We start from the raw sequence: 27,753 nt of genomic DNA, 5'->3' as shown, positions 1-27,753 counted from the left end.
CTCCGCAGAGTTGATAATTCATCTCGAGCGCCTCCGCACAACACCACCTAGACCAGGGGCGTAGCCAGAAATTTTTTTCGGGGGGGGTTCAACCATACTTTATGTATGTTCGTGCGTGCGTTTGTATGTGTGCGTGTATATATGCGCCAGCAAAATTGAAAAATTTCGGGGGGGGTTTGAACCCCCCCAACCCCCCCCCCCCCCTTGGCTACGCCCCTGACCTAGACTAGCTCGTCTAGGTGGTGTTGCCCCGCACAAGGCTAGTATTTGTATTGTAGTAGTTTAAACAGTACACAGAAATTTTTCAACGAAGCTACTATTGAACGATGTGCTCGCACCTGCACCGCACGTATCCTTCGGCAGCATCCAATGGAACCTTCCGCGCGAAAGCAGCTGATGGAAGCCGTAGCGCGGCCGATAATGAACGGATCGCCATAGATACTCAAGTACGCTGGAATGCCCCGGACACATACGGTTAGGCTTGTACTTATGTGGCCCGACAGTGACAACCTATGAAACCTTGATCGACCTTTTTGCAAGAAAAACGGTTTTCCCCTATTGCTCCCTTAAGGGTTTTAGCAAATGGCGTCTGTTCCCGTCTGCATATGACTCTCCTCCAGTGTAACGACTCCGCGCTGCATCCACCGGCGTAGTAGGTGGGGGAGGGGGGGGGGGTGCGATGAGGGATTCAAGCCCCCCCCCCCCCCGAAAACATTGAATTTTGCATGTGCAGGGCCGTAACTAAGGGGGGGTTGGGGGGTCCGACACCCCCCGAAATTTTTTCATTCTTTAACTTTTCGGGTGATAGTCAAATATTTGCATGCCTTCACAGCGACCACGAGTTGCCAAAGTTGGCCGTTCTACACACAAACACCCCCCGAAAATTCCTGGTTACGGTCCTGTGCATGTGTATATATATACACGTACACATACAAACGCGTGCACAGGCATACATAAAGAACCTGCCCTTTCCCCCTTCCAAAAAAAAAAAAAACGCGGTGGTGGTGGTGGGGGAGGGGGGGGAGGGGCGTCGTGCTTTGCAGGTAAAGAGAAAAAATTCTGCGGATTGACAATAATGTACGAAACTATAAAATAGAATGGAAAACAATTATTTTCAGCGCGCATGTGACACGCTTGGAATTTACAAACGTAGATTACAAGCAGAAAACAAGAAAAGTCTTTCTATGCGACTTTTAATACTGAGAATTCTGAGCCAACTCGATATCTACATAAAGGTTGCTCACCGACAGACACAGAATGTATTAGAGGTGTTCAACAGTTGGAACGAAAGTGTGATTTGATGTACTTCATTCTCGAGAAAGTCTGTTCGCAGTCGTATGTGCTGCCTAACACTGTTATCATGGCTGTTACAGTTTCTTCGAACTAGAAGACTTTGAGTCTCTGAGGTCAGCGTAAAACTCCACAGTGTCTTTCGCATATGAAATGTGTCTTTGAGCTCATCGTTTGTCTGCAGATCAGCCTGTTTCAACTGGTACATATCCCCACCTTAAAAGCATTCTGAAAGAATCGGATGATCATAATACCTTAATGTTTTCTTGAAAATCAGAGAGCTTATAACTTCGAACTCCCTGTTTAAACCCCGTAATATATTTGGCACGGTTTTTCTGCTGGATGCCCTACTCCCAGAAAAATTTCGCAGCAAGGCACGCAACAAAGATTAGACCCACTATCCCGCTGTTGGAAAAGGTTGAGTTTCAGCACAAATTCTTAACATCTGGGAGCATGCGTACAGACACGAGTTTCCATTTTCCTTGGATGAAGGTCCTTCCCTGACCTAATATTTCCACAGAGAATCTTTCTTCCCCATTTTTTGGACCTGTGCAAAGAAAGGAAGTGAAGTCGTTATCAGCGATCTTTCTTTGTTCCTATCTAACACCATTTGAAGTCAAAACTGCCATGTCGGCCTTCAGATAGGAAGTGACAAGGAAAGCGGGGGGGTGGGGGTCCGATGTCGAACCGGGGGCCACAGGTTCCGACCCTGGTTTAGACCATGATTGGGAATCCCACTTACTTCTACAAATAACCGCACTCTTAGATATACGAGAGAGGACCTGGAGCGAGGGTCGTTCGGTGTAAGCGTTTATTAGCGGGGAGGTTAGCCTGACATTTCAGTGCGGGTCTTCCCGACTTGCATGTTTGATTTTAAATCATTTTTTAATATTTCTCTCTCAACCAGATAACAAAGCGGGGCACCATGCGGCAACGTCTCCCCGGAAGGCCGAAAGTTTTTCGAGAGACGCGTATGCCAGTGCTGTGTCCTTTATTGTCGTTTAAAATGCTCTTGCCACCGTGGGCGGTACCCCTTGACGATTGGTGATTAAAGCTTTCCTGACAATAGACACTTCCCGTGCGCGCCTGATTAATCAGCCTGCACCGATCATCCTGCGAGCGAGCCCTTAAAGGGACGCTAAAGGGAAAAAGTTTTTCTTGTATTAGTAAATTACTCTTGCTGCGAGATGACGCTTGGTAAGCGAGAAAACGCGTAAAAAGAAAATGCGGGTGGCGACGCCACCTTGGAAGTTGCCGCACCAGTCGCCGTGAAGTCTTCGATTTTGACAGCATCATAGTTCTTAATCGGTAAAAAATGAGGTACATTGTTTTCTAAGGGAGCCAGAGACTTAACATACCAAGTTTCAGGAAATTTCGTTGAGCCAATGTGGCCAAAGTATGAGAAAAACACTTTGAAGTTCGTGACGTAGATGTCAGCGGGAAATTTAAAAGTGAAACTTCTGGCGTTTATTTTTTTTCATCTATTAATGAACCAATGCTGATGAAATTAACGACACTAGAGTTTTCAGAGTATAATTTATCAGACTAAACTAATTCATTGTTCCACTTTGGTGTCCCTTTAAAAAATCCCAAGGACCATAGCGTAGAGATCTTGTTCCGACAGACTTGATGCATTCGGGTAGCATGCGAACGTTTATTAGTCAGCTGACACCTCTAATAATATCACTTGCTCCGTGACCCGAGATGTCAAAAAAGGGCGTTCCGCACTTGCCGTCATGGCAACGAGCGGCGCCGGCAAAATACTTCCAGGTAGAGTTACTGTATATGCTACCTTTAGCTAAAGGTAGCATATACAGCTAGTAACTCAACTCCCAGGTAGAGGAAGTACCCAAAAAGTGAACGGTGCCTACCGGCGGAAAGTCGTGTTTTTATTCACATTAATTACTTTATACTTATATCATAATTACTACACTAGCTACATACTAATGCCCCTCATACCTTCCTTTGCTTCATCGCCCGTTGGTTTCGTTTGGTTGTGTCTAACAAAGAAAACGAGCCCTTGATCCATTCCTTACTACGTCCAATATTCACGGGCAAAGAAATTCAAACTAGCACGGAGCAGCGGGAGGCACAGCTCGCCAGCTGAGACCCGGAGGTGCCCTGGGCTTGGGGAGCCACTCATAATGTTCAACGGCCCCTTTCGCTGTCACTCTTTTAATAATGTTTCTTCTCGCCACTCCTTTTTAACATTGCCATGATGAAACTGCCGAACATATTGAAAGAAATAGAGGGGATAAGACACGCTCTATATGCAGATGACCTAACCATCTGGACAACCGGTGGCTCTCCAGGAATGCAACAGGACGCACTTCAAGAGGCGTTGGATCGCACAGAAAACTACCTCAATACTTGTGGGCTCACATGCGCTCCCGAAAAATCCGAGCTTCTTATACTAAAAGCTAGAACAAGAGGACGACCACCAATAGGTGAAATCCCAGAACCAGAGCTTTGGATGAATGGAGTACAAATACCTAAAGTAGACTCGCTTAGAGTCCTTGGTCTGCACATCCACAAAGACGGATCGGGCGCAGCCACCTTACCAAAACTGCAAGCAACCGTCACGCAAGTCGCGCACTTGGTACGACGGGTATCCAACAAAAGGCATGGCTTGAAAGAAGAAGACACAATCAAAATCATCCAAGCGCTCATCATTAGTAGAATTACTTATGGGACCCCTTATTTAGACCTCAAGAATGCAGAAATTGAAAAGCTGAATACCCTCATACGAAAGGCCATCAAGACTGCCATAGGGATCTCTGAACGTGCTTCCACACAGCGACTACTACGCTTAGGTCTCCACAACACCTGGGAGGAGCTCGTGGAAGCACACAAAGTGAACCAACTCGAGCGACTTAGACTTACTGAAACAGGACGGGCTACACTTCGAAGATTAGGCTATCCTGAAGCCATACAACAATGTGATGAGAAAAGGCCTATCCCAGCAACAATTCGACAGTACATCTCGGTAAGCCGCATCCCACGAAATATGCATCCTACCTACCATCTAGGAAGAAGAAAATCCAGAATAGAGAAACTGCGACAAGACTACGGCCGAAATCCGGACACAAGATACACTGATGCAGCAAAATATTCAGGAATCCCAGCCCATGCCGTAAGCGTAGTCGACAATAAAGGAAGAACGGCAGCTAGCATCCTAACTACGGAAATCGATACGGCTGAAGAAACAGCCATAGCGCTGGCCATCTCAACCTGTGCTGAGGAAGCAATCATACTAACCGATTCACAGGCAGCTTGTCGAAATTTTCAGAAAGGAAGAATTTCCAGGCAAGCCTTACAAATACTCACAGCTACAGCAAAGAAGAACCTACCAGAAACGTACATCGTTTGGACTCCGGGTCACGAGTCCCTGATGGGAAATGAGGCAGCCGACGCTTCCGCCCGAGCTCATGTTCACCGGGCCTTCCCACAGGACTCACTTAGGAGGAAAGATGATGTACCCAAAAAGTACAGCGACATCTTACAGCACTACAGGCTAGGCCGAAGAACTTATCCGCCAGCTCACCCCAGCCTAACTAGGGAAGAGGCAGTAACCCTCAGGAAGCTGCAAACAAACACTTACGTTCACGGTATATTACTTCACCGTATCTCACCGACTGATCACTCGTACATCTGCAAGTACTGTGACGTCCCGGACACTCTATGCCATATGCTATGGGGATGCAAACAAAACCCTAGCACCGCTACACTGACCGAAGAGCAGTGGGAGGCCAAGTTATCGGGTCCAGACCTGAAGAATCAGCGAAGCCTGGTTCAACGGGCACGAGAGATGGCGAAGGCCCGCGGCTACCTGGAATAAGGAGGCCGCCCACCTTGGGCGCACAGCGCGCTTGCTCAAAATAAACGTTTATTCTCTCTCTCTCTTCTCGTTAATATTCCACGTTCCGAGTGTTTGAGCTTGGTTTATTGTCGCGCGAGCACTCCGCAGTAGCGGAAGCGGTATGCCGGACGTTGAGATTAATGTACTGCGGATTCAGCTCTGGCGAACTACGGCAACTTCACTGCCCAATTGCCAGCGGGTTCTGCCAGCAACCCCCCCCCCCCCCCCCACCTGGAGGCTTTGCAGGATGTCTGCAACTCCAAGATGGGCTATTATTACTTATATTGATGGCACAGCTTTCAGTGTTCTTTTGGCATGATCGTATGACGTCGGTGCTTCAAAGCTGTCCCCACGTGCTAAATTTATCTCCATATCACCTCAAGCCTTTTCGTGTCAACCTAATTTTATTTGTCCTCGTAAAACCATCGAAATTTCCAATGGCTAATTCACAGTGAACAGCTATTTGTTGTTTCGATATTATAAGCCCACACTGGTATTACAAACTTGTTACTTGGGTACCTTTCCGATGTTTTTGAGCTGCATAACTAGGAACACCTACATAAAGCGGTATATTTGTGATAGAGTGGTTGCGTTCCATTTTGGAGCAATTGTTACCAGCATTGGCGGTGAAGAAATCTCGTCAGGCCGTGCTTCCACGAGAGAGGTCGCCAGAGGTTCCCTATGCGCCTTCCGATAGCAGTTAAGTGAAATTGAACTTCTCAATAAAGATTAATTGCTAGAACCTACCAGATGCAACTGCTTACTTGAGAAGATTCTGTGTTGCAATATTTAACCCCAGGGGAGCTCTACACTTTCACATTACTGTCGACTGCCCCCTTCAAACCACATGACGTCATTATGCAAGTGTATTTTGTCCTCAATAGTATAACCAATACTAAAAAGCCGAGCAAGTTACTTGCACGAGCTACATGGGGAGCCACAAAGGAGCACCATTCTCGCACTAGCTTCCATAATGCAACTCATCTTCGATGTTCTGCTTTTCACACACCTCACGAGAGAATATAAATTTAGAAGCAACAGCAGCTTGCACTTTGAAATACTGCTACAATACACATGATGTCCATCGAATAACTGCAGGCTCTTTTTCCGAGCTTGGACTTTTCATTGTTTCGGCATATTTTATCTTGCTTCTCCTCCTCTCTCAGTGGATCTATCAAGTTGCTCTAGATGAACGTACATACACTTAGCACTATTTTACACTTCAACTGTGTGAGCAGACAAGGACACCACATGTTTAAAGTTGCAGTATTCACACAATGTGCCAAATGTTACACCATGCAAAGGTGAAAGCACTGCTACAAGCAAGAGTGTACAGTGCGGTCCACTGTTAAAGGGAACACTCGAACGATCACCTTCCATATTACTAGCCCCCTAACTGCTACTGGATGTGGAAAAATTGCTTGTACACGGCACTATTCTGTCAAAAGGAGTCAGAACTGCCAACCGCCAGTAGTTTTATGCGGATGTAAGCCATTATGCTTCTGCAAGAGAGCCAAATCCTGCCATGCCCTGCACGCAAGTGTTCCCTTTAACAGTGGACCCGTCTGTACATCCATCATTTATATGAAAGGGAACACGTGAGCAAGTGGCCAATAGCCTGGAACTGCGCATGTGGCGTGGCACAGTGGCGAAATGTGAAACTAAAGTGAGAAAGCGGTGTCATTTCTTCCGTTGCCTTTAGTCCTCTTGCAGTTTTCCTTCATTTTCTTTAGCACTTTGTTGTTGCGACAGCAACAATCTGAAGCTGTAACAGGGACAGTCCTTATTGAAAACAATCCTTGTTCACTGATATGCCCCAACAAAAGATGCATATAAAGAAAGTGTAAAACAGATAAGCACATACATGACGGGTGTGCAGGGCAGTAGAAGGGACAACACTACTCTCCTTTCATTTTGTATTTCCCCACTGCGCTGCCCCACATGTGCGGCACGAGGCTATTTGCCAAGTGCTAGTGCGTTCCTTTTCAAAGAAATGACTGCTGTACATATTGACCACAATTTGTGATCAAGTTAACTATACTATTATTGGTTCTAGTTTACCATAACAGCTGCAGACACGAGGACAAAAGAGTAACAAATGCAACAGCATGGGCCTCTTCACTTTTATTGACCACTGGCCAGGACGCGGGCATTCCATGAACGCAAGTGCAGGACTGCAGTACAAATGACAAGTCAACCTCTGCAGGCTGCTATGGTACACGATTGGTGGCACAGTTCGATCGACAGCCTGGACGTAATTGACAGGCCTTCTTGATGTGGCGCATCTGGCCCGCATCTTGGAGAGAAACACCAGTTACCAAAGTGACATGAACAGCAAGAGAAAGGGGGATTCAATGACATAAAACGAAAGGTGTGCAAACTGAACACAGCCTCGTGCTCACTGTATATGGGCTCAAGGAGCCGCCGCAACCGCCACTAAAACAAAAGCACATAGATGAGCGCGCTATGAGGAAACGCAAGAGGGTGAATGTGTAAAAATAAACATGCGGTATGACTTTCCACAAACACACTGGAAGCCTGTTGGCTAAAAAAAAAAAAAAAAAAGGAAATGAATAAAGGGGGAGGTAAAAAGTTTGAAAAGAACAATGGGGCAGAGGGGAAAAAGAAAGCTAAAATCCTCACAATTTTTCTCCCTCTTCAAACCTTATATCTACTCATTTACATAATCACTCCCCGGAAAAGTGGAAAAAAAAAAAAAACAAAAAAACGCAGTGGGTATCATCAATAAGGTGTCCCGCATTTTGGCAGCCAATTGTGGGTGGGATGCCACAGCGGCCACTGTGATACAAGCCAATGGACCACAGCATGTGCCCCTGGCCCACGCAGCACTAAACGTCCAGCCGTCCTGCGCATTAGTGATCAATGAAATTACGGCCACTCGCTTTACTCCACGGGGGTGTCACCAAAGGCCAGAGAGTCCTACACAAGGCAACACAAGGTTTAGGGCCCGTGTCGAAGCTGCGAGAGGCTTATCCCGCCCGCGACCACCAGCAGCAACTTTGCCGACTTGGTCTGTGTAATGCTGTCGTCCCAAGGGGCACGTGCTCAGGTCCGTCATCCTCACTGGGGGGTTTCTGCGCGTAATTCAGGCCAATTCGCGGAGCGCGCAAGGACGACCGGAAGAGGCCTGCATCCGCTGTGTCCCTCACGAAGCTTCCTCGGCGTCTTCGGACTTGGCCGTGCTTGAGCTCGTGTGCCAGGTCAACCTCTCCTCGTAGAATTGAATCACCACCTGGGGACACTTCACGTTGGCCAGCCGAGATGGAACCAGGTCTGCCTCATCGCTGTTCTTCCTGCAATGACACAATCGCAAACAATTTTTGGAGAAAGGAATAAAGATTGGAGTGGAATAGGTGCCACGCAGACTCAGAGGGAGTGATAACTAGAGGCCGAATCTTGAGGCATTGAAAAAAGCTTCTTTGAGGCACCAAAAATAGCCAGGCAAAACAACCTATTGGGATTCCAAAATCGTAAATATAGGCACAGTGAACTTTCACATAAATGCAGATAATTTCAAATGAAGACGCGCGCGACCTCTATCTACGACAGGAAAACAAAAAATTTTATTGCTTAAAGGGACACTAAAGGCAAATAACAATTTATGCCAGAGTGAAAGCTCAATGTATGGCAGTCTAAAACGGCAATATTATAAACACCAGTGTCCTACTTACCGAGAAATTAAGCTAAATGTATCACACGATGAGCGCCACGAGTGGGACATTTTGGAAGTGACCCCGATGACGTGCTAGAGTCTGAATACAATTAATCACCACTAATCAAACTAGTTGCAATAAAAAAAGAACATTCCGTGCATCAAGAGACATGATAAAATGCTGCCTGTTCATTTGCTGTGTGCAAATATGCAGGTAAATACGATCGATCACGTACGGAAGGACGCCGTCCTTCCGTACATGACCTTCACCTACAACACGGCCGTCCAAGAAGCAACGCAGATGACGCCGTACAAGTTGGTCTACGGAAGGAGCCCGGCGACGACGCTCGACACCATGCTACCCAACGTCACCGACGAAGAAAATCTCGATGCCGCTGCTTACTTACAACGTGCCGAAGAAGCTCGACAGCTCGCCCGCCTGCGCATCAAGACCCAGCAGCACACCGACAGCCGTCGCTACAATCTTCGACGAAGCTTCGTGGAATACCAGCCCGGTGACCGTGTTTGGGTCTGGACGCCGATACGCCGACGTGGGCTTAGCGAAAAACTCCTTCGGCGATACTTCGGGCAATACAAGGTTCTCCGAGGCCTCAGTGCTCTTGACTACGAGGTCATCCTGGACGGCATTACGAACTCCCAGCGACACCGCGCACGACCTGAAGTCGTCCATGTCGTGCGCCTTAAGCAGTTTTTTGCGCGTTAGTGAACCTGGGGGCTCTATTTTTTTTCCTTTGTTCTTGTAATTTATTTGTGTATGCACTTGTTTTTTTCCTCTTCTATGTTCTTTCACAAGCATCGGGACGATGCTTTTTCAGAGGGGGGCAATGCCACGCCCACTTCTTGTCTTGCTTTGATGTATTCGGGTTTGACCAGCAGGCACGGTTATCAACGCTCGACGCTGTCCGCGTACCAGTGTTTGAGAAACTTCGCGAGTGTAGTAGATCGTTTTGTTAAGATTGCGCCTCGCACGCGAATGTTCCAGCTTTGTATAGAGCTAACACCGCCACCAGCAATATTGCTGGAAAGTTCGATAGCGCTTGTATAAAAGCCGACGCGCTTAACCGCTTGTCAGTTGATCGACGGTCGACGCTCTGTCCGCCGCTATCAGTGTATTGCTGTAGTTTGACTTTCAGTTTCTCGGCCACAAGTTCGGCCAAATAAAGCGTTTCATCTCGGACGTGTTCCCTGCTGCCTTCGTCGATGTCACGACCACGTGACAATATATACTTGCACACAAACAGCACGCGCCAACATACATAAAGTATAGTTGACCCCCGATCTTCTGAAAAAAATTTATGGCTATGCTAATGCAGTGAACACCTTGCAAAGTAAATTACAAAAACAAAAGCAGCGTGGACGTCACTTTTTTTTTGTCTTCAACTCCTCTCCGCTGACGGCTCCTCACGGTCTTGCATTCGCCAACCACTAGCGCCATGCCTCTGCGGCGGCAATGCTCGCCGGCGTTTCCAACTTCATGGCTGCTAGGGGTTGTTTCTGGGAGTTGGTTGAACTAGAGGACTAGGTTGAACCTCATAGTTCCAAGCAGTCAATGTTGCGCGGTAACATGAATAACGGTCTCAAAATGCTCTCGGGAGGGAAACTTGACGCTAAATAGGACTAATATAAGCGCCAATTTTGAAAATAGGCATTTATTTATTTATTTATTTGGCAATACTGCTAACTCCTATTGCAGTCGTTGCAGAGTGGGGTTACAATGATGAATAAAACACGGAACTTTTAAAGGAAAACAGTAGCATAAAATGAAGACAATATAAAACACAACTCACTCAAGCAAAAATATAAGGCAAAAGGCATGAAATACAAAGGAAGGACCTTTACATAATCAACTGGCAAGCAACGAGTCGAACATTTCTATGCTATCAGTTTCAACGGTGGGTGCATCTAGGGCGTTCCACTCAACGATCGTTGAAAGAATATATATAAAAAAAAAGTCAGGCCTGTGTGGAAAGCGCAGCACAGTCACAGCGAAAGTTGGAAGAGCGGCATTTCAGGAGCCTGTCATAAACTCTCTTGTAGTTACTAATATAAGTACACTAGCAATGTACCCACTACGCCACAAATCATAATTTTTGTGAAGTTGGCAAGCACCCACTACACCAATATTCCGTCATTCAGCGGAGAAGCGAGGTACCATCTGTAAGGCATTATGTGCACTTTGTTGATGCAACGGTTGATGACGAATTATGGCTGAGCCCTTGGTAATGGGTTGGAAACTTTAAAGGGATACTGAACAAAATTTTCGCCGCCGAGATAAATGACTCAAATGAAAGATTGGGTGCTGAAATTTGTTGAAACATCCTTCATTTCAGCCAGAGACTAGCAGAAAATAATGAATTTAACGCATTTTTCGCGAATTGGCCCGTCTAGTGGCCGCGCCGCGAACTAGAGAGGAAGCGACGCGAAACTCCGCGGATAGTGACTCGCCAACCGTCCTCGCAGCAAAATCGCTTACCAATCGACATCGCAAGCCGCCACCCGCTGCCGCGCGTCTCTCTCAAAACGTGTTTTCACGGTCGGGAAGGTGTTCTCCGTGCGTGTTCTCAACCGGCAGCCAACGAAGCCATTGCCGCGCTCTCGACCGTACATTTGTTTTCTCAAGCGGAGCTTGCGCCCACGTCTACGAATTTGCTGTCTGTGTTGTGTGCTGCTACGTAATGTGAACGGTGAAGCACCTGACAACGCAGAATGCCTCAACGCTGTTCTGCGCTAGGGTGTGCCCTGTCATACCTCTCCAACAGAGCCGAAGCTTCGAAGGATATGGATTCGCGCTGCGCGCCCATCGCAGCCAACGTGGGTGCCTTCAAAGCGTGACTTTTTGTGCTCCGAACACTTCGAGGATAGTGAGTATGAGTTACTGTGTCAATTGCTGGTCCCGGCTGCCGACCCACGTTGGGCTACGGCGGCTCGTCTGGCTCGTCGTCCTTGCTGTCGCTTGACACAGCAGAACGGTCACACGCATATGGTTGTATTTGGCGCATCCGTTTTGGAGGCCTGTCGAACTTGGAGTCGCAATGACCGCTCGTGGAACCACTGTCACTCGCACCTTGCATCTTTGCGCTCTCGCGACACGCTCGGCAGTTGTAGCGGTTTTTGAGGAATAAGCGCTATTTTGTTTCCTATGTGGGGAAAAGAGGACAAGGCTCAGCGCCACACCAGCCACCCTCGGTTCTTGAGAGGAGAGGTGGAGAAAGGGAAGTGGCAGGGCAGGAGAGAGCGTGCCGGTTGCCCCCCTCTTGCTGGAGCACTCGACGTCACGTCCGGCGAAAAGCGCAGTGGCATGCAGCCGCAGCGCTCTCTCAACCCACTAAAAATACGGCCAAATGCTCGAAATTACGTGAAATAAACGCTGCGTACAGGAACAGTCGTGTCGTCCGAGTCTAATGTAAGTGTTTTCGTAGCTTTTTCAAATTCTTGTTCAGTATCCCTTTAAAGGGCCCCTCACCAGGTGACGTAACGAATTTTAGTTACACATTGCAAGTTGTTGCGAGCCCAATAAAGAGCATTATGCAGCAAGAATTTTTCTAATCGGTCGGTTAGAAGCTGAGAAAAACAATAATTTGTAGCGGCGCGAAACCATGATGCGAGGAGGCGAGCTGCAAACCCTCGCCGCTCGCCCCGCGTAGCCTTCGCAAGCCAAATCCCTTCCCTGCCCTCTTCGGCACGCGAGCGGAAGGATCACATAACGCATACGCATGAACACGTCATACGCACAGAATGTCACGAGCGTATGACGCGCCCGAACCAGCCCGAGCCCCCGAGACGCGAGCAATGTTGTATCGGCGTTCTTTGCGCTTCATCTCTGCAAGTTATGCCGAATGCGCCCTCGCCGATCACTTGGCTTTCAACCTATTACTGAGCACGAAAGCTGCAACATTTGTGTGGACGCGAGACTAGCGGTGTGCCGCATGAACATCTAGTTAGACGCGGGAGGATAAATGAGCCTAATGAGCGCTGGAACGCAGTAGAAAATTAGTTTCGTTGTAAAGGGTGGCGTCTGCACGATGCGCGAAGCGCGAGAACACGAACGCGTGCGAAACGGAGGTAGATTAGTCTCGAATCTCGCTGCGATTCGCAGTAAAAATTAAAAAAAGAAAACGCACACATTCCGTTTGTGTGTTTTATTATTGCTCTCAAGTTTTATTCACCCATTCAAGCAACAAATTACAAAAACTACGCGTCGTGTCAAATAATTATCGCTGTGTCACGTGCTACTGTTGGCGACGTCAGAGCACACTCGTCTACGTAGAGGAGCGACGTCACAGCACTACCATCTACGTAGGGCCATTCTCTCATGCACGTCATCCCCTCATTCTCTGGGCGCGTGGACGCGAGAAGAAGGGCAAGCAGCGTTCAGCTTGAAATTTGACCCATTTACGCGGCGCGTAGCGTTGCAAATTTTGGCAGACGTAATGGTGAACGCCTAGTGCATGGATTGCGCTCGTCAGCTCAAAATTGTCAAACCTGGTGAGGGGCCCTTTAAGGGGGGACGTGGCTTTCGTATCGCGAAAAATGGCAAAAAAATAGATTTTCTGAAAATCAAATTTTCAGTTTCTGGAACCCTTTTTCTATCTATCTGATTCCGAAATATCTACACTGAAAACCACCCAGAAGTGCTTCAAAAAATTTGTTTTGCCCTCCGAGATAGTGAAAATTATTGTGGAAATCGCAAAAAAACAGCGATTTTCAAAAAATTGTAGCTCCGCGATGGCGCGACTGCGAACCAACTTCTTGGGCTTGTCGGAAAGGGCATTTCTCAGTGTTCAAATTCCCCGCTTCAGCGGGCTCCTTCATTCAGAAAGAAGCTCACAAAAAGCAAACACTTGAGAGTCGTTCCGAGGCCTGCGATTGGCCGCGGCCGCCATGTTGCCTCAGCTCGCCTCTCATATTGGTCAATATGCTCGGTCCGGGAGATCGTCAAGGTCGTCGTCTGCCGATTGTGCGTCGCAAGTTGACGGCTGTCGAGAACCGCGCTACTTCGTGACACGTTCGCAATTGTTCTGTGTTCACGACTCGACGATCACTTAGAATATTAATACGCTTTAGTTTGGAGCTGCAAGAGGAAGTTCGATCTGATTACGATGGTGCACCGCGCTCCTAGCGAACATCGCAAACGCGCGTCTCGGACCGACTCTCTAGCGTTGACTTCGGCGTTGGATTCGCGGTTAAATGTTTTGATTTCTGCTTATCAGCACTTCTGACATCGTGACGAAGGCCATCGCGGGACAACTCTTTGTACTCACGACCACGCATTACGCACTTCGAAGCAACGGGCACCACGGCCTGCGCACCTACTGCTCGGAGTCGTCACTAGGCCTAACTCCGCTCACGGCGCCGTTTAGCGAGACGAACCTCGAACCTTGCGGGCAAGAACAACGCGCTAACGTACCCGCGGCTATGTGCTTCTTCGCAAGCAAAGAAGCACATCGCTCGCCGGCACTTCGGAACCGCGGATGGGCATTTTACGCATCGGCAGTGAACTCCACAGCCAAGCTTGTCAGACCCCACGGCCACGAACTGCTTGGAGCAGCGGTAGCAATTTTGCGCGTTGGCACCCAAAAATGCGAGACCAAGTATACTGCGTGCAGATTTTTCGTCATCGTAGCTTTGCATTCGTGCATCGTCACCGAACGCCGCCACCAAGCCTATCACGCGCCGGCTCCACGGACCTCGCGGCCGAGCACTTCGCGGTCAGAGTGCTGTCAATAAGCACTAGTGATGTAATTTAAACGTGCTTGGAGCTGTGCTTGGTATCGCCGCAGGCGTTTATGAATGTTCTGAAATAATGAAAGCCTTGTAGAATAGCGTTGCCGCGGTCGGCCGAATGATAATACGTTTCATACGCGAGAGTGGCAAAAGAACGTGTATCAAGCAGGGGGACGAATTTTTATCTGCACGACTCACGTCATTGAATAAACTGCTAAAAAATCCCTGTGCCACTTACGTCTTGGCTATAACTGTTTGTTATTTGAAACGAAGGCATCGGCTATCATGGTGTGAGCCATTTTCTGTCACAACAAAATTCTAGCTCTCTCTTTATAAAAATTATTCAATGATTAATTGTAATCAATAAGCAATACTTAATTATGCTAATGACAGCATAAGTACAAGAAATATGTGTAATTATTTCAGTATATAGCCATATTAGATTGCAATATCTTCTTTTCTGTCATGTCTATCACCCCACTCCTTCATACAAACTTGGTTTGAAATACATACTGGTTTTTTGTAGATTAAAAAAAAAAAAAAAGAAAAAAAGAAAAAAAAAAGAGGTTATGAAAAAAGAACAAAGGCACACTGGAGAAAGGCCACATGCCCAAGAGGTGAAACATCATAAAAAAAAAGCCAAAGATCACAATCTTTAGGTGTTTTAGAGAAGGCCAAACTTTTAAACGCAGTTTTCTCAATACTGTTTTTTTGGCATGTTGCTCAGCTTGTGGAGCAGATATCTTGGCAACTACTGCACAGATTTTGATTCCGTTTTTTTTTTTCTTTTAATCCTTGAAGTCTTGTTGACAGGATGACATTATTCTTTACCTTGCTTAGGGCCTAGTTTTTTTTGTATGTGATAATTAGTGCATGAGAAGTTCTGATGCAATACATGAAGCTGATAGGGATGTTATTTGTAAAAAAACTAAAAGGAATAGACAATTTTCAATAATGTCATCCTGTGTAGTGTTCTTTTCAGTAAAGATCAAAACCACTTGGACCTTCCTGGCATGTTTTGTTACAATGCTAGGCTTTTCACCAGCAGAGTATGTCATCAGATTATGTAACAGTGTAATTTGAAAACTACTCGAGATATCACAATGAAACTTCATATATAGCTATTCGAGACACTCTTCAGTGTGCCTGCCAAATTTCATTACTCTAGGTCAACAAACAAAAAATTTTTCGATCACCACCTCCCCCCTTAAACGACCCACTAGTTATGTAATTTGCATTGTGTGACGCCCGGTCGTTATTTAACTCTCCCACCACGCTTTATAACACACGTTAACGTGAGAAAGAGAGAGAGAGGGAATTAACTTTATTGAGACCCTGAGGAAATGGATCATGGGAGCCTTATGGGCTTCCTTGGCAACCAACAGAAGTGCACTTGCGAGGAACCCACTACGCTATAAATCATAATTTTTGTGAAGTAGGGAAGCAGCCACTATGCAATTTCTTGTCATTCTGCGGAGAACCGTGGTACCCGCTAAACACCTGTAAGACAATATGTGCACTTTGTTGATGCTGTAGCTGATGACAATGGAGAATTATGGCAGACCTCTTTTGTAATGGGTTGGAAGCATTCAACAACCCACTCGTGCAATTCGCATTGTGTGACGCCTGGTTACAGAATTCGCATTGTGTGATGCATGGTTGTTATTTCACTTTTCTATCACTACATTACATATGTTAATGTGGTTCCTTCCTGACATGAAGACTGTACAGGGTCTTTTTGCAAAGCAGTTTCAAGCACCGGCGTGGCTCCGAGGTAGAATACTGGGCTCCCACACAGAAGAGGGCCCAGGTTCAAACCTCGTTCCATCATGAATATTTTTTCTTATTTCGTCCCCCCCCCCCCTTATTTCGCACGATAGTGGTTGCGAACACCGGCGGCAGACAACTACGGCACCAAAAATGGCCCTTGTTGTGATCTCATAACAGCTTTTGCTGCAAAACATTATTAGCCGACTGATATGAAGCGATTGTAAGCATTTTAGCACAAACGCAAAAAATATGCATTTATAGACACTATAAAAACACCAGAAAAGCCCTTCTTAACCTCTAATTCATGCTCAAATATCAAAGTGGCACGATAGGAGTGCAAAGGACAAAACAGGCATTTGCCTGAAATCCGGTCTCTAGTGATTACACACACTGGCTACATGCTTACCATTTTATCAGAAACATCAGCTCCCCACTGGAGTCTGTAGCACCGATGATCCGCTCTGGCTCCAGCCCCCGATCGAAGCCGCGAGGTTGCGTCTCCTCCTGCATTCCCAAGGTGGTTTGCCTTTAGTTGGCAAGTCTCCTCTAACTTAGAGCACTATGTGATTTACATCAAAACCCAAATACAGCCCACGTCAAAATAACACAAATTCTATGTTTGCAAAACACTTCCGTCACGTGCCTGTATATGGGGGCTTGGGCTTTCCTCAAGCGAATTGTAGAGCTTTTTGCCCAAGCTTGCCCACATCTTCAGGATGTAAATAAAACTGATATGATTTGAGTGAAAGGCTCCGCAAATTCGAAAATAATTTCAAATAAGCAAACGCACACACATTCTATTCGCTGTGAGAGTGGGCTATAGCTGGCAGCACCGTCGCCGCATTTGTGCGGATAGGCGGTTGGCGGCGCGTATACAGATGTACGCAGCGGCACTTTGCCGTAGGTGGTTTGAGTCGATTGTCAGCGAATGAAGTGCGTTGACTGCTGCCTAATGGTGATGTATATCCTCCATTGCCAAATTAATGCACGAAACCAGCCTAATGTTCCTATTACGTGTGAGAGAAGCGCAATCTGCCAATCAATGGGGTACTGGCCTTCGGTCACATTCGTGTATTGCACTGTGCTCGATGTTTTTTCTTGCATTATTTGCATGTGTTTAAACTGTGTTTTGCATATACCACAATATAAATAGTGTTGCGCGACTGAGCCAATTAAGTATTCTCTTCTTGCTCTAGCGGCTACCAAAAAAAATGTCGGTCTCTGTTAAAAAATATATATATGTGTGTGTGTGTGAAAAGTTTGAAAGACTAATCCCCTGTGGTGTTCTTTATGAGTAAAGCCAAAACCCGTTGGGCGTGTCCAGATAAGATCGAACACAAGGTCCCGGTCACCACTCCAGATTGTGATGAAATTTACTGTAGATACATGTATTAAGCCCAGAACAATGGTTCCGCAGTTAGCTTTCGTGAAAAAAAAAAAAAAAAGTTTGTTTGCCTGAAAAAAAAAATTATATACATTTTGGCCGCAAAATTTCTTTTTCAGCCAATTCTGCTATTTCTTAGCTTTAAGCACACCTAGGGAAAAGATGGTGCACTTTTTGGTAACAATATTTATTCCCATCAAAGAATAAGTGAAATACAGTCTTATGAGTATATCATTTCCCTCACCTGTCTAAGGACTTTTGAGGAAAAAAATCACAAACATGGCAAACCACACAAAACACCTGTATATCAGGAATTTATTGCTGTGAACACGTTAAACTGAGGATAATAAAACTCGAAACATATTAACTTTGATATTTGTGCGCTCTTTTAAAATAATTCTCGTGGTTTTGATGAGCTCCATTTTACTTCAGAATTGGATTGAAACATAAGTGGTTTACCAAGAATGCTGAAGCTTGAAAATAGCTTTCCAGGGGTGAGATGGCTGAAATTGATTTGGGAGCAGTTTTGGGAGCAGCAGAATTTCAATTTAGGAGCAGGAGAACCTTGTTTGGGAGCAGTTAGCGACATTTATTATGTCATTTTTGAAGCTTGAAAAAACAAACTTGTGGCAACTTGGAGGAACAAGCACATATATTAATCGGCTTAGAATACACATAACATTCAAACAGCCTTTGGAGAAGGCTTTTTTTTAACAGATTATCGCCAGGCATGAGCTACACTACCTTTTTACAAACCACGCAATTTATATAACCCGGGTAACAACATATGAAATAGATGAAAAATGTTTTTCCAACTATAGGTTCACTTTACATTTGAAAATAAGAAAAAAAAAAAACAACAAAAAAACACACTTCTCAAATAATAAAAAAAGCTGACTGCACAAGAATTGTAGTCACATAGCAGTACGTCCTTGCTTTAGATAAGCAATACCATTTAGCAGATTACTGCTTCGACTTTTTGTTGGTCTGCTTATTTAGCTTTTCAAGCTTCCCCAAAGCTTCCTGTAGGTCAGTGTTCCCCTTCATGAAGGGGGAGGGGAGGAGGAGGAGGAGCACAAAGTCTGCCACATACCGCCCATACTTGACTTAAGGGGAGATGCGGGTCGAAAAACGCGAGTTTTCTAAAAAATTATCGATTTTTTGTTTTCACCTGTTTTGTTAAGATTAGTACCTCTACTATTCTGAAAAAAAAAAAAAAAAAAATGAATGTCGAGACTCAACTGGAAATGCTTTAAAATTGCGTCTAAAGAGCACAAGGTGGCTGTCAAAAGGCCGAAAGTGTGTCATCTTCGAGCACCTTGCCGCTGATAATGCGCCGCCGCTCACCATTGTCGACCGCATGAGGCGAAGAGCCGAGCCTCACTCTTCAAATAACGACGGTTTCCCGCGCTGCCGCAGCGCACGAAATAATAAAGAGAAGCATGCTTTTGCCGCCTTTTCCAACGCCGCGACTGGCTTTAAATCACGTGGTACGGATCGGGAGCCGCCATTGGCCGCTGCGCGCCTGTGTGTGCTGTGAAGCCTACTTGCAGGATCCGTGTCTCGTTGAGCAGCGCAGCTGAACAACGCTTTTCTCGAGTGCTTATCCGTTATGGATGAAGAAAGCCGTAGGAAGCGCGGTCACCGGCCTGTAAGGTTAACGCGGCGCACATATTTCAAGGACGCCGGCGCAAATCAAAGCCGAACACTCAAACCACGAAAAGATTGTCTGCTGCCACAAGGCGCAGTGGCAGTGACGCCGATGCGTCCGACGAGTTTGCTGCGGCATTCGAATGTGTCAGTGCCTCCGAGAAAAAGATCGGACTCTTCGAAGACAAAGAAAAATCACAGGACGACGAGTCTTCGTTGGTTGCTGATATGACAGCACTGAACATGTTGGTTTAATCGAGGGCGCTCCAGTTTTGAACGTGTTCTGGAAGAGCTTGGCGTGCTCCCGCCTCATGATCTGGTTGCTCTTGGCACATCACGGGACAGCACACGCCAGAAAAAAATATATCAAAAACTAACAGGAGAAGCAAGGGCTCGACGGCGTGTGCTGCAGAAAAAATCTCTTGTCGAGGAGTCAGCTCGAAAGAGCCGTGAGGGCCAAACCTATGGTGCTGGCGTATTTTAATGGGAGTGGCCACTACAAGTAGGATTGTTCTTTCTTGTGTACAAATTTCGTCGCATTCAATGACATCTTTGATAAATAAACATGCAATTTTGACTTTAAAACCCGTTTTTCTCAAAACACAAATTTTGGCATTTTTGTCAATGTGCCCCTCCTTTTTCGGGTACTTCTGGTGCTCAGATCTGCATGAATTTTTTCCCAAATTTTTTCCAAAGTACGAGACATGCAATTATCTTGTTTAAGTTTCAATATTCTTATTATATAATAAAAAAAAAAGTTATGTAAACTTTTACTAGGGTAGGAGAAATATGAACTTCCCACATTAAAATTTTTCATGTCTAGTGCATATTTTGTATGGACTTCATAATTAGTTATTTGCATTCCACACTTTATTTGAAACATTATTAACTGTCAATTGTAAAAAATTATTGAAGTTAAGGTCTGAAAAGAGGGGGGGCAAGAGGCTTAAGTTTTTCACTTTGTCATGTTGCAGAACTAAAAGTATGCAACTTGCAAGAAAACTAATTATATATTTGAAATCAGCATAAAAAGTTCTATAAGCAGCTCAAGTTTCATTGCTCTAGGGTGAATATTAAAGAAAAAGTGTCTTCGAGTAGCATCTCCCCTTAATCGGAAATGGGGGCGCTGCGATGAACCTTCGCCCTCCTTGAAGGGGAATGAATCCTGCGTACGCCTATAAGCACCCCATCACAATAAAGCGCCTTCAGCTATCTGCTCGGCCGCGCGGGTGGCGTAGCGTCAAGTGTACCGCACGCTTTTAATAGGTGATAACAAAAGCGTGCTGCACCATCGTTCGCTGCCACCTTCTGCAGGACCGCCTTCAAGAATGGGTCGCGAGCGCCGAGAAACCTTACCGCTCGAACACTAAGTCGTCAAACGCGCTCGCGTACAGCGCTGCAAGCGTAGCGCCGTTGTAAGCGTAATAGTTTCGAAATGCTCCTTGATGTCGCCACCATGCGCTATGGACGGTCGTACGAGAGAGCCCGAATTAGCGCTGCGGCAAACGAACAAACAAAAAAAGCTTTGTCGTGCGCACTTCAGGCACTATTTACAGCGGCACTGCATTTATTTTCTCCCTGGTGGCGGCGGCGCAAGCCAGGAGATGCAAATTGGAACTTGGTGGTTAGTGCCTACTACCGTTTAATGCGTAGTTATGCCGCATTCACGGCAGGTATGTTTTAACGAGGTTAACGCATGCGGCAGGAAATATTCGCTCTATCCACACGAAAAATACTCACCTTTGCTCATTGCGGGAGAACACGCGCAGCAGCGTCGACACCAAAACCCCAGCTAGCAGAGGAACAAGCTATGCACAAGAGAGTGAACAACCCCGCTACGCGCTGCGTATGCCACTCGATAGTTTTCGCTACGCGACAGTTGACAGTAGCGGCAGAATACTCAGCCTACCGAGAAGTAGCAAGCTAGCGGAGCGGCAGCGCATTTTTTTTTTTGGGGGGGGGGGGGGGGGTCACATATATTTACAACCACCCTGAGGCGATTATCACAGCACTATGGAAGCCTCCATTACAAAGGTGCGTAGAAAGACATGCTTGGGCGCATTAACGTGTTCTGCGAACGTATCCCTGGCGCTGCTTCTAAAGTTATGTTTTCCCACGCTGAAACTGACGCGGGCTTGAAAATTCTTGCTTGTGAGGCCGTTTCGGTGCAATTTTTGCAATTTTTATGCTTTTGGAGCAGCTTGGCGCACGAAAACGGAATCGTATCAAAAATGCGCCATATGCGCAGCTGTCTCACCCCTGCTATTCTTAAAACTCATGTCTTAAACCAAAGGATATATGTGAAATGTCACTTGCACACCCCCCAACCCTATGATGACAAATGACACACCTCTGATGGCTGCCGTACCTCGGAGGCTGTCTTTGCTTTCTTCTTTTTGGGCTCCTCAGCAGCACCGTTGGCCTTGGCTCCTGCTGAACGCTTCTTCTCTTCCCGTTTCTTGCGGTTGTCCTCAAACTCTTGGATCAGCTCAGGACAATCCAAGTTGGAGTGCGGCTCCCATGTGTTTTCTGAACTGGTTGGGGGCAAGAAAACGGGACAGAAAATGAGGAGATGGCACTGCAACTCGTGCAGCTTATACACCCTGACCTCCAACACTGCTCCCCTCTCAAAAGAAAGACGAACATTCTGGGGTTTGAAGGGTTCATACAGGCTTCGACAACCACGATTCAAGGCTTCTCAAGGACTTTCAAATTCCTGTAGGTTTTTCAAGGACGCAAAGCAGCATTCCAAGTAGATATTTTGCTATAAATATCCTTCCAAAGCAATGTGGGCAGCTTTACGCATTACAAAAACAAAAACTGGGTTCCTATCGTGCACAAAACTTCGCAGCATTAATGAACCAGCTGGGACATCTGTAGCGGCATCTTCATCACCGCCCACGCTCATCATCACCATTTTACCATTTACGCGCCGCGCCTCTCGCGCAGCTCATGCCTAGCGCTCGAGGCGCGAGCAGTTAGGAACGTGCTCACGCTCCTGGAGGCTGGAAGCCGGCAGCCGCTGCCGCTCTGCTTTTTCCATGGCCTTGTAATAAAGTAGCGAGAACGGCACGGCCACGCTAGCCACCTTGACGTCTCTCTCTCTCGCTACACATCTTTTGTATTAGATAGGCAGCCTTTTTTTCAGTTTCCTAGTTCTACTTTTTATTTTCAGTTTTTGGGAAACCTCAGTCTTATGGAGGCGATGCACAACATTATACTAATCTGCTCAAAATTGCAATCACCGATTAAGGTTTTTTCCCCCTTTATGTTCACAATTTGATCGTTGAACACATTTTTCACTGCTTAGAGTCAAGCTCCCTGTTTTTGAGTTTTGATATGAATTGAATTAAATACAAACTGGACTCATGCCAGTACGCCAAGCACTTTAGCAAGTATCCACTACATATACAGCCAATGTTGTTATTGCAAAAACGTGCAACAACACAAAACACTTTGTGCGAGCCCACGAATAGAGTTTTGATTCAAGATGAGCACTGTGTCATAAACACTTTACTGTCTCTAGTTTAAAAATAGAAAGTGCGAAGACACTACTGGTATTTACTAGACTCTGCCCCCAAGTCTAATGGGGATCGTTTTCATGGTCTTCTAACGGAAAGCACCAATTGCCAAAAACACACACGATTAGAATTTTTAAATTTGCACATTCCTATAAACGTTAAATCGAAATACGCTTTCAGACTCTTGGAGACTGATGACTATCAGCACTTTCATTGTGCTTATGTCATCCAAATCTTGGGGAGTGCTTTCCCATACCTCGTTCGAATTTCGGAGCTATGTTGTGAGGGGGCAATCAAGGGGATGGGATGACTGGACAGAGTCACACTCCGATATTTATTTTTGTTAAAACGTGCAGCGTGAGTGGTGAAGTAACTTGTGAGAGTACTGCAGGTCGTCTCGCAGGTCGGTTCTCTCTTTGAACTGCACCACGCAAGTGCTTGGGCACATCAACATAAAAATACTAGTGTATGACAAAGCGGTACATATTTGAAGTATGCACCCTGCCTGTGTGCGTGTGTTACCTCAAGACATTGTAAAACCTACGCAGATGGCAACAGGGGCTCACAAGTAACCAATTCAGTGATCGGAGAGAAACGAGGACGCTGCTTGGCCAACTGATGACACTACTGTAGTATGTGCATCTAGAGGATGCATTTGTTGACTACATTTCTGGCTCAGTAAAAAAGTTGTTGCATTCAAGCACCCCCTACACATAACACCTCGGACTCTAGTTTTTTACCTGCTGTGCTTACCACCTTCAAAGAATGGGCAAATAAAAACTTGGCATTCCTGTGAATGCTGCCAAGTGACCACTCTCCACAAGGTGAGTCATGTTTCTCCACTCAGATACAACCACAAGGTGGTGGCCCACACAGACTAATTGCTTCCAACACCTCCACCAATATGACTGTTATCCCTGACTTGCAGCATGTAGGATGACACCTGAACAAGCTTTTGTGATTCATAATTTGAAAAAAAAAAAAAAAAAAGCACTGTAATTTCTGCTTGCTTTCAATTCAATTATTATTTATGACATAAAGTGCTAAGCATATTTTATTACTTCGATGTAGGAGGCCTCAAAGTGAAAGACTGGTACAGTATTCCATGAAGTTGGTGAAAAGCTGTAGGTGAATTTCTTATCAAGTTCTTGGCTAAGGCAACAAAATGTTACCCTGTGAAGTTGATCTTGTGAATCAATAGATGCATTCAATTTGACTGCACCACTAGAAATGAATGCTAACGAGCTCATACAGTGTAGGCCCAACATTTTTTCCATGAAAGCGCACTGTAAAGTTAAGTTTGAGAACTCGTGAATTGCATGTATGGTCGGTCTCTGATGTCGTTAAAGGGATTTTGAACAAAATTTTTGCTGCTGAGATTTCCAGCCCAACTGGAAAACAAGGTTCTAAAATTGGTAGACACAACCTTCATTTCAGGCAGAAACTAGTGAAAAATAATGAATTTGACGCGTTTTTCGCAAACTGCCAGGCCTAGCGGCCGCGACGTGAACTAGAGGGGCGGACTAATGCCTCTGGACACAGGTGGGCCAACCGCGCCACCCGTTGCTCGCATCTTTCCACTTGCCCTGCTGTCACTACGGTCCCTATAACCAGTACAAATGGCACAGGCACAAACAATGCTCCCGTGCAGTGTCTCAGTGCCTTTGTGGAAGGGGGAGAGCGGAATGTAAAGGAGGGGTGGACGAAGGGAAGTAGCAGGACGGGAAAGAGTACCCCCCCCCCCCCTTGCCTCCGCCGCGGGGACACTTGACGTCACGGCCGACAGTGCGCAGCCCCTGGCAGGCTCACAATCCTCCAAAAATATAGTCAACCATTCAAAAAAATGTTAAACTCTTTATTGGAACAGATGTGTCTTCTGAGTGGAATTTCAACATCATTTTTTTCCTCCTTTCATTCGGTATCCCTGTAAATCATGTCTAGTTTATTTTTTAGAAGGGTTATCTTGTCTTTGAAAGGCAGTTATATAAATTAGTATTCATGGCCAAAATAGAAATATCACAGCTGCAATGGCAAATGCTTTGGTGCATTGAAATACACGGCATCAGATCAAGGGGACCACCCACACCTTTCCATGCACACAAGTGCTGTGTCCCCCCTACTTTCTATTTTAAGAACTAACAATAACTGTTTGTTCTGCACTTGGTTACTGCACCAGTAAGTTTTCACCACCCATCCAACTTTTTCTCTAAGCTCGCTATTCCCAAACAAGTGATTTAAGCTCACTGAGCAACAAATAAGCCCCAAAATGGATTAGTAAAATGCGCCTAGTGAAAACCACCATAAATTTAAACCTGTTGTCCGATTTGACACGACAATGAAATGGGAAGCAAAAGCAAAATTTTGAACATGGAGTAAACTGCTTAAATAATGCTGTACTACGTATTAAAGCTCGCTTTCTGCAAGGCTGCTTGAAATTGGTCCCGTGCAGCTAGTCAAACAGGAAGCAAGCTTGATAAAACTGAATAGGAAGAGCCAGATCGCATGCAGCATAAAAGGAATGATTGCTAACATATGCATTAATAGGTGAGGACCATTGTGTATCTTTCATTACGTTATAAAGTCGTTACGAATACTGCGCTGCGCATAGAAAACTAGTGCCAAACTTGGAAGAACAATCAAATGAATATTCGGGCATCGCACAATAGACACTCTAGGTAAAAGCATTTAACCACTTCACCTACCACCTCGTATAAAAATTTTTTCTTACTGCATCTAATTTGCCGTTATTTAAACAACACACCGTTTTTATACGCGCCCCAAATCTCTTTGTAAACGATGCTTCCAATATGTGCGTAATTAAAATGCTAGTAGAATAGTCAAGTGCTATTGAAGGAAGTGGTTACGTGTCTTTAGAAGAGAGAGCCAAAATTTCGTCAACAACATGCCTACAAGAGTACAGACTATGCTGCCATAAAACTGCAACATTTTTGTTTAAAGAAAAAAAAATATATATATATTATTGCATTAAATGATCCTACTGATGCTAAAGGAGCATCAATTTAACAGAACTATGTTTTCAACAGATAGATTTAGTGTGCAAAGGGAATATCGTACATGTACAGACCACAGAGTTTAGCTTATGACAGTGATATTACCTTTAAAGAACCCACAGATTACACACTGCCTGATCAACGAGTCAGGCAGCAAGTAAGTGTCGTAAATCTTGGAATAACAATTTTGGAAGAACGTGGAATTTGCAGTGGTCTAATGGTTCAACTCAACACTGCGGTAAAGTGAAACATGTGGGTTGTGCTCCTGGCTAAAAACGTTGGCTCCTGGCTATCAAGGGTTCCCCCTGCAGTTTTTGAAGAAATTTTGGTACACACTGAAAGATAAAGAGGCTTCCAAGGTGTGTTGCACGTAAAAAATTTAGCGTGCAACATTCGGGCAGTGCAAATATAAATCTTTGCAGGTGTACTGATCAATAGTGGAATGCAGGTGAGCTATGTGGTATGTCGATAGTTTGTTAAAGTAGTAGTTAACCACAGACACTGATTAGACGGGTGCAAGCATCAGAAAACGCACAATACGTGGGAGAGCGATGTATTTTTTGCACCGCTTAAATGTGACCAGATATCGCTGTTCTTTACTGATCCCCCAAGACGAATTCTTCAGTACGTTTGAGGCTACTTGCGTGAGCACCGGAACTAGAATACTGCGACTTACTGCGCATACCTCTCCGATTACTGTGTGTACGGGAATCGAAATTGGTTTGCCAGCAGCTTACTCGGGGTAGCCTTTCCACTTGAGGAAGTACTCCACGCGCCCGTTGCGGACTCTCTTGTCCAGAATCTTTTCCACAGTGAACTCCTCCGAGCCTGAGGAGTTTCCGTCCGGAGATTTGCGTTTTCCCGACATTTTGCTGCAGGAGAAACGCAGTGTTTCAACAAAAAAAAGCTACGAAACGGTAGTCCACATAAAGCAAGCCCGAGTACACGCGCGGGAAAGATGTAACAGCCACACTCGCCGCGTACCCGCGAGGACACTTGCTCAGTTAAAGCAACTGCTTTCACTTTCAGAAAGTGAGAGCAAAGTTCACGTGAACCATTGTTCATCGTAAGATTAACTTCGCTGGTGCAGTTCCATAAAGACGGCTACGGGGAATAAGCGAAAATGCGGACAGGGCGCAAGAACACCTCAAAAGGGAGCACGCTAACAATGATGCAACGCGGAAAGACGAGCATTACGTCGCGTTAACGGCCCACAGCTTATCCGCTACCACAGCGCTCGAGCAACTCGGGCTCGTTTTGACCAGTGGATACGCGAACCAATGGTTCAGGTAAAGAGACGCCGTACTAAATACGTTAGGCTTAACTTTGCAGGCGCACGGCAGCACCGGAATGCGAAACACTGCGAGCCACGCTGAACAGAGCGGAGACGGCTCGAATCGCCCAGCGAATCATTAACAGGTCGCGTCGAAGTATTCGCGCAACAAACAGCGAGAAGTGAGTGTACACTATTCGAAACAACGTGACCGCCATGTTAATAAACGTTGTTTTTTAAACTGTCACCAACTGAACCACGATACAACGAAAACTGACCGAGTACGGCCGACAAACCAAGTAATTTAGTTCTCGAAACGAAGTACGGGTCAATAATGCAACTTCGCGCGTAGCGAAGTTTGTTACTCTCATTTACCTCTAAGGACAACGGTGCAGAACTCTTGATGCAAACCTACAGGCGGGAAAACGTTCGATTACATACAAACAACGCTAAGCATGGGATATGAGGACCGCAGTAAATGCAGCAAATAATTGGAGCATTCATTTTATTATTGAAAACCTAAAAACGTTTAACTATTTCGAGAAATAATATATCAATTTTAAACAAGAAGCGATGA

At 45.7% G+C, this 27,753-nt stretch overlaps 1 protein-coding gene across 2 annotated transcripts; it reads right to left on the bottom strand.

Moving 5' to 3' along the window:
- Positions 1-7,241: 7,241 nt before the first annotated feature.
- On the bottom strand, positions 7,242-27,658 carry LOC119394185 (chromobox protein homolog 1). Of its 2 annotated transcripts, none has more exons than XM_037661451.1 (5): positions 27,552-27,658; positions 26,641-26,775; positions 21,722-21,905; positions 16,744-16,841; positions 7,242-8,463 (listed from the first exon to the last, which is right to left on the bottom strand). In XM_037661451.1, the coding sequence occupies exons 2-5, from the start codon at positions 26,769-26,771 to the stop codon at positions 8,316-8,318; spliced, it is 561 nt and encodes a 186-aa protein (XP_037517379.1). In that variant the 5' UTR covers positions 26,772-26,775; positions 27,552-27,658; the 3' UTR covers positions 7,242-8,315. The 2 variants fall into 2 exon arrangements, with proteins under 2 accessions (XP_037517379.1, XP_037517381.1); XM_037661453.2 differs by having other exon boundaries at positions 21,740-21,905; positions 27,552-27,622.
- Positions 27,659-27,753: the final 95 nt, after the last annotated feature.

Source organism: Rhipicephalus sanguineus, chromosome 5 (genome assembly GCF_013339695.2).
Source record: "Rhipicephalus sanguineus isolate Rsan-2018 chromosome 5, BIME_Rsan_1.4, whole genome shotgun sequence".
Classification (NCBI taxonomy): Eukaryota; Metazoa; Arthropoda; class Arachnida; order Ixodida; family Ixodidae; genus Rhipicephalus; species Rhipicephalus sanguineus.
Note: the sequence above shows the minus strand (reverse complement) of the source record. Positions and strands in the feature narration are given on the sequence as shown.